This window comes from Aplidium turbinatum, chromosome 16 (assembly GCF_918807975.1).
Source record: "Aplidium turbinatum chromosome 16, kaAplTurb1.1, whole genome shotgun sequence".
Lineage (NCBI taxonomy): Eukaryota > Metazoa > Chordata > Ascidiacea > Aplousobranchia > Polyclinidae > Aplidium > Aplidium turbinatum.
Window position 1 is genome coordinate 16,432,681 of NC_137487.1, and position 14,164 is coordinate 16,446,844.

At 36.7% G+C, this 14,164-nt stretch overlaps 1 protein-coding gene across 2 annotated transcripts; it reads left to right on the top strand.

The window, feature by feature from the left end:
* Window positions 1–1,029: 1,029 nt before the first annotated feature.
* On the top strand, window positions 1,030–11,876 carry LOC145785609 (uncharacterized). 2 transcript variants are annotated; one of them, XM_082597282.1, is made up of 8 exons: window positions 1,030–1,249; window positions 3,018–3,127; window positions 5,050–5,111; window positions 7,127–7,263; window positions 7,760–7,948; window positions 8,684–8,741; window positions 9,503–9,619; window positions 10,372–11,876. In XM_082597282.1, the coding sequence occupies exons 1-8, from the start codon at window positions 1,211–1,213 to the stop codon at window positions 10,566–10,568; spliced, it is 909 nt and encodes a 302-aa protein (XP_082453408.1). In that variant the 5' UTR covers window positions 1,030–1,210; the 3' UTR covers window positions 10,569–11,876. The 2 variants fall into 2 exon arrangements, with proteins under 2 accessions (XP_082453408.1, XP_082453409.1); XM_082597283.1 differs by lacking the exons at window positions 1,030–1,249; window positions 5,050–5,111 and having other exon boundaries at window positions 3,024–3,127.
* Window positions 11,877–14,164: the final 2,288 nt, after the last annotated feature.

Consider the following 14,164-nt stretch of genomic DNA (forward strand, 5'->3'; position numbering starts at 1 on the left):
AAAGCGTAGAAAAGGTAATTTCCTGAAAGTAGACAGATTAAAACTAGTTTTTGATCATTGGTAAAAGAGTGTAGAAGCTCAGCATTGAGTTAAGTTACCATATGTTATTTAACTCAGTTAAATTTAGAAAATGGCCTATTAACACGAAAACAATAATTTGTCCTCTTAAAAACTTATGCAGCTTGTTGTGTTGATGGAAAAAAAATCCAACATGTCCTCCGGCAATAAGTACTGTTCTACAACGTACATTGTATGTGTGCTTTACGTCAAAGCACATTACGACCACGCCAAAAACTTTGAATAAGCGAGAGCAATGTTTATCACAAAAATAAAAAAAAGTTTCTAACATGGCTGATGATGCAATTCATATAGCAACAGTTGCCAAGCTATGATTATACAGATCCCAAAGTGACTTGTTGAAAGTTTTGTGTTCAGTGAATGCATTGATTTTAGGAAAAAGTAGCGTACTGAAATTAAAGCAGTAAAAGTTACATGCTGATGAGTAATTTGCAAAGTTTTTAGTCAAATTCACTCGTAACAGCAGTTTTGGAGGTTTGCAGATTTGTTCAATTGCTTTTAAGAGGTTTTCGATTACAGAAAGATTAGAAACCACTGCATGCGAATAGAAAGAAACGTTGTTTAACTTGTAACTTAAATAAACAAAGTAGATCTCACAAGCTATGTTTCTTGAACTGAAAGGGACAAATCGAAGCTTTTGTTATTATTCCGCAATATTGCGAATGCTGTCTGTGTTGCAACTAAATGACTCATGTTTGTTGATTTATTATTATGTTGATATTACTGTGATACCACGAGCAAAACTAACTTTTCTAGAAAGTTGTTGAGAATCGGATCAATGTCATTGCAAGTTTGCAACCAACTACTAGAGCAGGGGTTCTTCACCAGGAGTGCACGCACCACTAAGGGTTGCGAGACCCGTGCCTAGGTGGTGCGGGGATGCTAAATTATCATTTATCAAGGTTTGTTATAATATGACGTAAGAAGAAAAGTTGTTTTTCCAGGTTTCAACAAAATTTCGAACTGTAGGCGTCTATTACTTTTCACCCATTCCTAGGAGGGGGTGCGAGAATTGATTGGTAATTTCAAGGTGGTGCCCACAGAGCAAAAGGCTAAGAACCGCTGTATTAGAGGCTGTGTGTTTATCAGTCACAGAGTATTTTTTCAAGTAAAGATTCAAAAGAAAAAAAGAATGAAGAAATATCTGCCTTTCAAAAAGCAACAAAACAATGTAAGTACTGTCGACTTAAATCATGCAGCCTAGGCTACTTTGAAATGACATTAAAAATTGCGTTGCAATTGCGGAAAAATCAAATCACATTGCGCAAATGGTCTGGAGTATTATTGCGCATCTTAGAGGGAACACTGATTAAGTGCCTTAACTTGCTTTTTTGTGATTAGAAAAAAATAAACCTAGACAGTCTTTCAAAAGGATCTGGTAATCAAAAAATTACCTTGTCAAGTCAAACAATGGTAGTGATTTCACTCCATCAAAAAGCGACTTCAACTTAATTCTTATTTTTGTTTTGCTGCCTACGCAGTAACTAGATCCTTTTTTACGAGCACCTCACTCCGAATTAAAAGTTTGTTTTGACGTTGCTGAAATGTTTCCAGACAATGAAGGGTGAAGGCATGTGAAAACAGCAAAAACACACGACATTTTTTGGCTTCTCTTCAACCACCTAGATTTCCTCTTAAACAACTTTTAAACTCTGTTTTAAAACGATTAGTAGCTCGCTGTATAAAATTGATGTAGCTATAAACATCAGCAGCAGATGCAAAACTAAACTTGTCAACAAAGCGCCTCGACTCGGGCGGCACAGCTACATGGCGCAATGGAAAGCAGATGCAAGGCCTCCGACAAGCACAAACGCCCTAGATCAGGGCTACTCAACTGGCGGATCGCGGTCCGAATCCGGATCTTCTGGGTGTTGATGGTGGACCTTGAGCTTTGGAAAGAATAAGTTCATTGCAACGTTTCAGGGCTTCTTTAAACAGATTTCTATTGATAGGAAGCAAATTTTACTGTGATTATCCTAGTTGCTGGGGGGCTTCGACCCCCGGACTCCCCAACACTTTCTCAAAAATCCAAGTTGAGTTACATTTTACCTAAAAAAGTGGTTTGGTACTGGTAGTTTAGCTTTCGTGGTTGCGTGTGAAATAAATTATTCACCGGACCGCTACAATTATTCAATTTGTCAAACCCGACCTTTGTTAACATTAGTTGAGTAAACCTGCCCTAGATGCTGTAACTCAACAAAGGAGACTACACAACAAGCAAGAACAAAGTTGTAGAGCAGCTTGCGTCTACCATCCGGGCACTCGTCACCCTCCTCCAGGAGACCTACTGCACTTCTTCAGAAAGGCTATCTAGTGCCAACTACACTCAAGCCGGTGCTACCTTTTAAGCAGAAAGGATAGCGTTGCCACGTTTGTGCATTGAGAGCCTGAAGTGGACCTTTGTCGACCAATCTCCAACTAATGCCAAGGAGTAGATGTGCATAATATGTATCTCAATCTACAACATTGTCATTATCTTACTACAGGCAGGCCTCCCACCCTCGCAAATGTTGCTATCATCTCTTTCAATGTCCCCCTCCCCTAACCTATAACCTAACCCTAACCCTTTGTGTTTTTTTTTCAAAATCTTTTAAAGGTTGCTCTATGCCTGTATCAAGCCGCTCCTCTTAATGGAGCAACCTGGGTTTTGACGCGGTGAATGCACCGTGTGTTTATCTCAAAAGTTTTCTTTAAACTTCTAAGCCCTAAGGGGTTTACGCACCCCAGTTTAAAACCTCCCGTTCTATAGGAATCGCATAAATACGTTTCAAGAATTTTACTAAAGTTAACTTTACTTGAGATTGTTCATCAGCATAATAAAAATGTTCAGTATAAATAGAGCTCAACTGCTCAGTAAAAAAAGTGTTTAATTAAAATTTTTGTTTGAAATAGTGGATTTTTTGAAATTGTTTATTTTCTCAATTTCTTTTTCATTGAAGGATACAAAATCCAAAAATGATGAGTGGGTGTTTTTGTCTGGCCATGCATACTCTGGGGAGGAATCTTCTCAATTTGTTACAAGACCTAGTTCCAAAAATCATCAAAACAGGTCAGATGGAGTTTAGCTATTTTTTTACAGCGAACCACTTATTTATATCTTATATATGTGCATATTGCAAAGATTAGACCGACTAACTTTCATCTTCGGCGCTAAGTTCTTGTAACTTGAAAAAATTCATATTTTTCTACTTCGCCATCAGCCGAAGTTTTTCAGTCGTTACAAGTTACGACTTTTGTTCGACTTGTTCTTTTGTTACAAGTTACGACTTGTTCTTTTATTTCAACTTTCTTTATCAAACTCTGGGGCAGATTGTTTACGCTTATGTTTCTAAACTTTTTTGACAATGACCTTGTAAAAATGATTTTTCCAAAATACCAACAATTTTGTCTTGATGCCAGTTGCACCTGAAATTCATGTGAAAGCTATGATAAGAAAGTGCAAACATACAATTAGACATCAATTAGGCATCAATTAGGTTTACATCCTAATAAACCAATTTGTTTAACACTGGGTTATATAACAATAACAAGCAATGACATTAACAATAACTTTTGTCAATAACAAGCCATTTTTTTGTTTACGAAAGTTAGGTAGCCTACAAAATTCGAAGCAAAGCAAAATCAAGAAAAATAAAATTATGTAGCAAGACAAAACGATTTTTGCTTTGAGAATTTTCGATATATTCCTGTTTCCAGAGTGTTAAACCAGATTCTCGTATGTTGAAGTTTTGTTTCAAATGCATAGCGAGAAAATATAATTCACAACAAAACTAAGCGAAGTTCTTCACTTAGAAACCATAGTACTACGCTAGAAACCTACTTCGAGCAAATGAACAAGTAGGCCTATGGAATTTTACGTCCAAACAAAATAAAACATTCAAGCATACTGCATATTCGAAAATTTTGGCTCGAATTTCCTTTCTGCTGTAGGCTAACTTTAGTGTCAAATGTCTTCATAACTTTTCCTAACATTTTGACTTCTACTAAACGTCAAATGAATGTTTGGTTGGTCGCTAGTCTATTGCTCTTATCAACCAACCGGTTTTGTCATTTAGTAAACCAGGGGTTCCCAACCTTTTTTACACCGTGGCCCTCTTTGAAAATTTTGAAAAATCAATAGCCTCCCTATTTTTTCAACCTTTTGAAAAAATCAAGAAACGTTATTTTAATTAAAAAACTTGTTTATACAGCAGTCACCGGTAGTTAAAATGATATATATACAGCACACAATAAACATGATAGTACATTAATTAGTTATTACATATGCAGTTAACGTGATGGTTGAGCTTGTTTTTGCTTTGACAATGTTTGGTTTGGTGGTGGAAAGAGCTAATAATAGAATAATATCTGAAACACTGCGCTGCTTTGTCTTCAGAAGTAACATTGTTGAAAACCCACATTCACAACGATATGTTGATGAGAAAGGCAACAGCAATGACATGACAATATTATTTCATTATGCTTAGGGTACGATTTGCTTAATTTTTTTCCAAAATGTGGTCAAACTATCTTTCTCAAAGCTCAATCGGGTTGCCGTCTCTTCTTGCAGCTTCAAGAGTTCGCTTTGCGCATAATCGTTTGCGTCTGGAATATCAGTAACAGGACAATGCAAAGGATCTTTTACTAGTGTAGCAGCTTGATCTGGTATGTCAGGGAAATACTTGCTGAATTCTTACATCAAATCTCCCAAGTGGGCATTTTTATTAAATTTTAATTTATTTATTTCGTTATATAGTGTTGGAGTGGACTTAGAGATGATAATTTAAAAAAAATAATTATTTTTCAAATTTTTCCATGGCCCCTTGAAAAAGGTTCATGGCCCACTAGGGGGCCATTGTCTCCAGGTTGGGAACCCCTGCAGTAAACAATACAAAACTAACTTTGTGTTAATGAGCAGCACAGGAGACTGGCTTTACAAAGATGCCATTAAAAAAATGCTAATAAATCCGACAGTAATTTATGTCATTGCAGCAATACATCAATTGCATTGCCACGTGCAAGATCAATGACGTCAGAAGGCACTTCTTCTGCAGGTATGCTAGGTCTATTGTTAAAGATTTTTTAAAAGTTATAGCTTATTTCCACCACCAAAGTGGCATCACAGGATTTAGTTAAAATAAGATGACTCAAAGATTAATAGCTGAATCCACTTTTAATTAAGATTTGAATCGTTTTAAGTGCAAACAAAACCTTCGGTTATGCTAAGGCAGTGGTTCCCAACCTTTTTTATCCAGTGGACCCTTTTTGTCGATATTCAAATTTAAATTCCCCCCCTAAAAATTTAGTTTGTTAAAAACTCGTTTACATTAATATTGTAATCTAAGTCTTGGAAAGTAAACTAAACTTTCACTAGTTATTTAGCCTGTAGGCCTAATATTCCTTTTCATACTAAAATAATTTAATTAATGAAGAACGTTGCTGAAAAGTATTTTATTCAAAGAATACATTCAAAAGTTAAGAGTCATTGCATTTAATAGTCTGTGTGAAGCTTATGATTTTTTGTTTCGATAATTCATGAATGCTGGAAGAGTATTGGAAAGAGCACAACGAATATCATTCTCCACGTCTAATATGTTTCTCTGTTTTGTTTTCATTTGCAACAGTTGAAAAACCTGATTCGCATAGATAAGTGTAAGCAAATAGAAGGATACTTCTCTCCCACTTTGGAATAGGAATTGCACATTAATGGCCCAAATCCAGTGATTGATTTTTCTCTGAATAAATCTCTTGCAAGAATCCGTGTTGAGTTCTAAAAATTCATCCTGCAATTTTTCGGGAAGTTTTTCCATCAACAATGGAAATGGATTTTGTATTAATTCAAGATCATCATCATAAATTTCAGGAAAATATCGAATGAATTCCAGTTCTAATGCTGCTGTGAGATGTTGCAAAATCAATTATTTTCCAACTCTGGAAAAACTTGTTAAAAATTTGTTTGCCGTCAACAACCAGCATCAATGATAATTCTTTAAACATAGTAACATGTTCAATTGTTCATTTTAACTTTTCTCTTTCAATTATCAAGCTTGCTAGTGAAAGCTTCCAAAGCATCTTTAAATAATGCTGTGCGGTACTGGCATCTGCTCTTGGAAGGGCCACTCAAGCCAGGGTGGTCGAAAGGTAGAGACCAGACAAAACGTAGTCCCCCCGCGACCAGGACAGCAGAGCCTTCTAGTACCTTAAGACAACCTCCTAATGACAGTGACATATATCAATTACTCTCTTCCAACCTGCCTTGAGCCAGAAGGAAGCAGTAGCCTACAGTTTGTGAATTCACATGGTATCAATATGTCAATGACTCATGGATACAGATAACCCATGTTGATGCGCAATCTGCTTTAAACAGAGATGGCGATTGAATAAACACCATGTATTGGTGTTTTTCCCTTGCATTTTCAGATTTTGTTTATTCAATGAACTAAACATATAAACCAAATAAGCAAGGAATCTAATTCATCATTCAGCAATGAAACAAATTCCAATTTTAATGAAAGGTCAAAAAATAATTTAAACTCGTCTCTGAGCTCAAACACTCGCTTGGTTACGTTTTCTCTCGAAAGCCGTCGAGTATTTGCATGAAACACAAGTAGGGCTACGTGATGGTCTGCATCCATGTCAGTGCACTGCACACTGAGTGCACAGTGGCTTAAATAATCTGGAGTTAATTTAATAATAATTTCCTCCATAACGCTCTAGTCTTGGCCAACTAACTAGGCTTAAAAAGGTTTACAATTCTATAGCCAAATTCCCCCCTGAAAATTGCAAAATTCCCCCTAGTGGGAAATTCCCCCTCGGTTGGGAACCACTGTGCTAAGGTTTTGAATGTGATAAATCATTTGTAAATGTAGGCTATCCCTAGGTTAGTTTATCACTTTCATTTACAGATAGGCTACAGACTCCATACTCTGAGACTGCTATTGAAAGTTCCAAGCCCAATATTGGGTCAAGTTACTATTTACAGTAGATCAAAGTAATTTGCTGAGCCGTTACTTATTGATGGGGAAGGTCAGAAGCAGTTTATAACTGAACTCCTGGGTGTATATTTCAGAGTGCTCGCAATCATGCAGACATACCATAAAATCTCAACAAGCTACAATTTCCCAACTTACAGAGACAGTACACCAGTTGATGAAAAAAAATCATGATCTCGAAAAGAAACTTCATAGTTCTGGTTCTACTTTGCAGGTTAGTAAGTCAAATGTTAACTGTCAGCTACGTTGCAGAGTTTTCTTTTCGGTTGAAGATGCCCGTTGTTTTATGGTTTTCAAAGTCAGTAAAGCATGAAACAATTAGTGTTTTTCTAGTTAACGTTTTGCTAAATCAAAAAATTACTGCAGCCATTGCTTGAAAAACAAACAACTTTTGACACACTTTTACAAAAGTCTAAACTATCTTTGCCGAATATATTAGGTTACATATCATAAAATTGGACACAAATGTCTGGAATAGTTACTGGAGCGCTTTATTTTGCAATAGACTTTCTGCAAAGAGTAGGCAGGATTGTGGAGTCGGGCAAAAATATAAGACTGCGATTCCTTTGTTTATAAATGACCGACACCGACTCCAGACAGGTCAAAATCCCTCCGACTCCACGACTCTGACTACACAACCTTGAGTAGGCTATTGCAACACGAAGTGGGGTAAAACTACAAAATTTTACGGTTATAAACATTTTGAACAGATTGATCAGTCAAGTCAAACTTCTATTTCAAATTCCGGGCGAAAGCAAGCTTCAGGGACTCAGCGACCGAAAAGTGATTCCGTGGTCATTTACGTGACTACGAACAAGGAGGACATGAGCTTCATTTCAAATGCTATGGAAAATCATGAAAAATATCCCAGAAAGCGTCCAACAAGCAAGCGGCACAAGGTAAAACATGGAAAGATTTTTGATATTTGAACTTGGTAGGCTACAAATGAGGGGTTATTTCGTTGATAACTACACTTGCATTATTAGTTTAACAGACTTTGTAAACATTTAGGACGGGCGAAACAACAAGAATAAAGTTATGAACAGATTTTGTCAACCCAGGAGGCATATAGTCGTACGTGACCAAAACTTTCCAAGGGAAATAAACATACAAAAATGCCTAAATGTGTGCTATTTTGTTTGCTCTGTAAATGTAAAGAGTCATTAAAAACGTCATTAAGTGTAAAGAATCATTAAAAACGTACTGTTGCTGGTTCTTCATTTTATCAAATACCAGCTCAGCGGGCGAGTGGCTTCTCTTGTGGCTCTGGTGCTGGTAGATTAGAGATCGATTCCAAGTCAGTCAAACTTAATAGTTTGCATAGTAGCCTGAGGTACAAGTTTTCCATGTTTATTCTCCAAATTCTCTTGCCTTTTGGGCAAGCACCTATTTACAGTTTTACACTCTGACGTTGCTTAAAACAATAAAGCCATGATAGGTTAGGTCTCTCTTTTGTAAACAAAGTTGATTGTTTTTGGATAATTCAGCATTGGACTATGACCAACAAGTAGCCTATTTATTTTTGCATTCAGTTTGTGGTCTGAGTCTACGTAATAAATGCAGTAAAATGCAGTATCCTACGTAGGCTACAATTTTGCACGTACCTGCAATCGTGACTTGCATTACCATAATAGGCTTTCAAAGACCCATCAGCTCCGGCTACATTTGAAATCACGTTTGAAGACGAACAGAGTAAGTTATGCAGTATTTTAATACGAATTTTCGACACCGAGCATCATCAGTGCCGGACTATAGGTATTGTAGACCTAAAGCTTAAATCACTACTGTGGACCTGTTGTTACGTGCGTAAAAACTTCTAGGCCTATTTTGGCTCGCAATGAGGGTATTAAACTTGTTTCAACTAAACCACTGGCAAGCTATTTGTTTCATCAAAACCAAAATCAAAAATCAAAACCTGGCATTTATTATGACGTTCCGCAATCATAAGCCACACAATTTTAAATACAGTGAAAAACTACGCAAATGCTTTTTTAAATTAAACTATGATAGCAAAAATGACGACATTGTCAAACCACCAAGGGGGTTGACAGAAAATATTTTAAAAAAATTAAAATCTTGCGTCGTTGTGACCTAAAAACAAAACAAATAGACCTAATGCGATAGGCTACAGCATAATATTTAGTACATAATTATACCAAAATACATACAGGGCCTATCCTGGTTTTTGTAAAACTAGTAGATAGTTAATAATTTTAGCAAGATATTTAGGCTTATCACAAGCATTAAAGTATGAAAACAAATTTAAGATAAGCAAAACATTTTACAATAAGTTTATAAAATCACCTTTTGAACAAAAAGATTATTTCTCGAATAATGCTTAATTTCTGAAAAAATTAATGTGTAATTTCTTTAACAATATAAAAACAAACCCAAGAACTGATTTATCATTAAAGAAACCATTGATCAGATTTGTTACTTATGCATTATTTTAGTGAACAAATTACAAGAAGTCTTATCAGACCACATTTATGGTGACGACATATTTCGACTATTCCGTCATTTTCATCCAAATCCAGACCAATTTGTTTCTGATTTGAAAAAAACACCAGGTAAGCTTAGTTTTTTTAATAGAAAATGTTGGATATGTTGCACGCTAGTCAACGATAGGGTATCTAATTGGTATCAACTTAAAAAAAAAACTTTTGTGTGGTTTTGCTTAGGAGACTAGCTAACCGGTGTGGTCACTGGTCAGCTATCTTACGATGTCGCCGGTTTCACTTTTGTGCTTTTATTGCTGCATTGCGATTGTATCTTCATAAGGAAAACTGAGTTAAATTTACAACCTGGTCTGCACAATCCTTGTTAAATATTAACTTAAGAATCTCTATGTACGTCACATTACAAAGTTATAGGTGACGTAACCTTTTTAACTTGCATGATCGTAAAATAGTCAGTATTTGTTTAGCAAATAATCCTAACCGTAGGGTATCTGCTAACAGGGAGCAAAAAGTGGAAGGACGAACTTGTTGACTGTTGAGCCCCTGGCGAGCAGAAACCTTTACGACATTTGAATCAAACATGCGGTTATCGCCCCCAACGTACTCAGTTTTCCATGTCAGGCTTATACTGAATTTTTGTTACGTCACTGTCGTCTAAACAGTGTTTAAGAATTAACATGATTTCTTTTCACAATGATTAGTCTACTTGTTTGCTAATATTTGATCACATTCATTTTGTTTTCAGTTGTATAACCAACAAATTGCGGCTGGTAATGACTTTTGCTTTTCTTTTTTGAGCTCTCACGAGTCATAATGGATCATAATGAAATACTTTCTTACAAAGTTTCTTTTTTTATTTCTAGACTCATCGTGGGAGCGACTTAATGTGGTATTTGCCTATTTAAAAAAACTTGGCTACAAAAAATTTAACCCAATCTTGATCCACGACTATTTTGTTAAAATTGAACAACTAAAATTTGCGCAACTTGTTGAGCCATTTCTCAATAGCGACAAAAATCCATCCGACGAAGATACTTTTCAACCGTCCAAGGACTCATGAAAAGTAAATACATTTGTAACAGTACTTTGAAAATAGACCATGGACAAGAAGTGTGCAACAGAGCTTTGGAGTCGGGCGAAAAACATGCGACTCCGACTCCGAGGTTTATAGCTGGCTGACTCCGACTCCGAATGCGCCAAATCCCTCTGGCTTCACAGCCCTGGTGTGCATTCATGGATGAAGAAATTGACTTGCACAGGATGTTACTGAGCAATTTTACAAGTTTGTCAATACGTGCCAAAAATCGCTGTGATAATAATCCGAAAACAAATGAAGTTACACAGGAATTCCGATCCTAACTAGACAAGAAGGCTTACCCGAAGCGGTGAAGGAAAAAAAACATTTTGACTTTTTAATAGGCCTACAAAAGACTGTGATTGCAAGGTGAATCAAGTCTATGTTACTAGAGTCATCTGAACCAAGCATACGGCTCACATGCAGCAAACTTATACATAAATGCAAAAGGGCGTATGTAGGCTCCAAGTTCACAAAGGCAATAATGCACTGATGATGATGATGTGTAGACTGCTGAGGGCTAACTGATCATTGCTGTCTGAGTTACTATCTGTTTCAAGGGAAAAGCGTTTCTCCTCCTTTTTACAACGCGTAAGAAAATAAGTTCACTTACAGCGTATCTGCAAATTTGTCATGGTCTTTACACATAAGCATAGGCTCTATTCGAGGGAGTTGAGGGGGGTGATCACCCCCCACTCATTGGAGTGTTTGGAATGACTAAGACGAGTTGAAAGTTGTTGTTGAAATGACCATGACGATTTTATTCCACTGTCCAAAAATCACTCCCCCCCCCCCGAATTCTAAAAGTGGATAGAGCCCCTGCCCATCGGTTAGTGTGAACGATACATAAGTCATTCTGTCGTCTCTTATTTTATCACAACAAGATTGTAATGTGCACTTTATTTTCTCATAGAAGCGACACCGTTTTATAGTTTAGTGCAACGTTTCGCTGCTTTAAACATAAACAGTTCTCAATATTGCAGAAATGTCTTCCTCAAATCTATAGTAGTTGCATTTATTCTTGCTATGTGTTGGAGTTTATCGACAGTAACGGCACACAGAATACGATTAACAGAACAAGCCATATCCCTGGTAGTAAATCAACCGTTTCTTACATTGATTCAACGTCTACAGACGTTAAATCAATGTAAAAACGGTTGATTTGCTACCTGGGATACAGCTAAAGCTTCTCTTAGTTGTTAGGTGTGACACCTTTCGTGTTGTGCAACTGCTTACTAAAACTATTCCTTTGTGCAAATTGCTTCCAATACAACTGTGATTTTGTTGTTTGTACGAATATAGTGATTATTGTTATTCTGTAAAGAGAATGCGGAAAAACCAGTTGAAAGCCCTTAAAGGCATACTGAATGAAATTTTCAAACGGGAATTAATCATTAAAATGCGTAAACTGAACATTCAAGAATACATTTAAAAAAAAATTACGGAAAAAAAATTGTTTTCAATAGCACTGGCAAGGCCCAAAGTCCAATGTTTCATTTATTTTCATTTTTTTTTTTCAAAATGACCAAAAAGTGGAAACACTGCTCGAGAATACGTCACTATCGACAGCAATAACAAAAGCCACGTTACCACGTCTGATGTTTTAACATCACATCTGATGTTTTGATGTTGAAATGTGATGTTTTGATGTAGGCGACATAGCCTACAGTTAAATCGCCGCAGTAACAACTATTGCTCGATCAGCTGATTGCTGGTCAATAGTGACGTAGACTGTAGAGTCGTACGCTTCTCTGCTCACGCCCATTTCCGTTTTGAAAGCTCTTACAAAAGCACGGGCGGAATGCTGATCAGACCGCAAAGGGGGGCAAAATTTTATTGAAAATTGTTTTATGGTAGCATAGCATGTTAAACAAAAGAACGTGGACGATTGCCAAGTCAGGTTTTTCCTTTAGTATCCCTACTGCTAAACAAAGTTCGTAGTATATCTTTAATAAATAAAAAACAAGGACATTTTTTAAAAACTTTGTTATTTAATAATTCAATTCAATTTATTTTTCTTTGTCGGAAAACAACAGCAATGATAAAGTTACCAATAGTTTACCGGAACAAAACCAACAAAAGAAGTTTAAAACGTGCATGCGATGTAAATTTAAAGGGTACGTCGATGAAAGTAAATTTGAGCACGGCCACCAAACCTAACAGTTTATAATAGATGAATTAGTTGAAAGAATCAGTTGCCTCCACATACCTAAAGCAAATGGAAATTCCAATTAATTTATATAACCTAGCACCTAAGAAAACAAAGAGAGTTTTTTTATGTTGGCTGCAATCGTTCCACTGTCTTGCTTGAAAGCGAACATTGGTGTGCTTTCATTGGAAATCTTATCTTAGTCGGCAAAAGATGTTGAAACGATGTAAACAAGATAACCTTTGCTGAATGGGATCAATCTGACAAACTTTCTCAACCCCGACAACAAAATTCGTCATTTTCACATTCATTTAACGTCTGCAGACGTTGTACTGGGATATCAAGTCAGGAAGCAAAGCGTCGCTGTGCAGCGTCCAGTGTACAAAAAGCCTGAAAAAGGTAAAACACAGAAAACTGAACTGAAACAATTTAATTCGACAAAGCACTTTTAGGAAAATGTCAGCAGTTCTAAAATTGTATTGCATGGTCACAGTCCACAGCAAGCGCTGCAACAAACGTTCTGTATTTGTTAGTACTGTAGCAAGCCAAGTCAAATAATTATACCTCACGTATGTCGCTGCAACTCGGCTTTGTGTTTACAGCGCGCGTGCACTGACCGTAACGTAAAACAAGTCCGCAGCACCTTCACGAAAATAGCAACCTTTCATTGCACGCCTATCTCAGACAGCAAATCATTTTTTTACATTTTTGCAATGTAAAAACGACTAATTTGCTGTCTAGGGTATTTTATCTCTATTTTTGTCTTTCGCTCCACTACAGAACGATTAGCCATATTTTTTTGAAAATGTCACATTTGCAAAGCTGCTGTCACAATTGCACCTTCAGTGAGATAATCCGTGGTAACCGCAGCGTGTTTGTATGGTCCTAAAGCGCCAGCGCCAGGACAGCTGCTGTTCAGTCATAACGCAATAATTTACTCGAGTGACAGTTTAGCATCTCTGAAAAATTTGCAGTTCGTGTATGTTTGTGATATTTAGTCCAATGATAGCTTTAAGTTATTTGAGGATAATGAAACAATTTGCTAGGCTTCGTCTCACAGGTAATTTTCCTGAAAATAGTTCAAGACAGTAAATTACTGTAGCCTATATTGCTGAGAACAGGCGAAATTTTGCATTTTTTTTTTGATCATTTGTTGAAACAAACGATTTATAAATCTTCAGAGGAGTCGACTTGAACTCCTTTACCCCTTAGATGTTTCAAACAACCGAAATGATCCGAGCCCAGGTCCAAAAGGACCCTTTGTCAAGATCAATCCTGCTGGTACCGGTTAATGATCACCAGGGCCGTAGCAACGAAGAACGTGGCCCCCTCCGAACATAAGTCCGGGGCCCCTTCCAACGCAGAAACTGGAAGGTGGTATTTATTTTATACAACATGCAGGGTTCATATTATGTATAGTAGTATACACAGT

Excerpts from the sequence above, each read along its gene's own strand:
- LOC145785609 (XM_082597282.1), top strand. The coding sequence starts at position 1,211 with ATGAAGAAATATCTGCCTTTCAAAAAGCAACAAAACAAT. Across the intron at positions 8,742-9,502 it reads CACGTTTGAAGACGAACAGA|TGAACAAATTACAAGAAGTC; the intron begins GTAAGTTATGCA and ends GCATTATTTTAG. Across the intron at positions 9,620-10,371 it reads TGATTTGAAAAAAACACCAG|ACTCATCGTGGGAGCGACTT; the intron begins GTAAGCTTAGTT and ends TTTTATTTCTAG.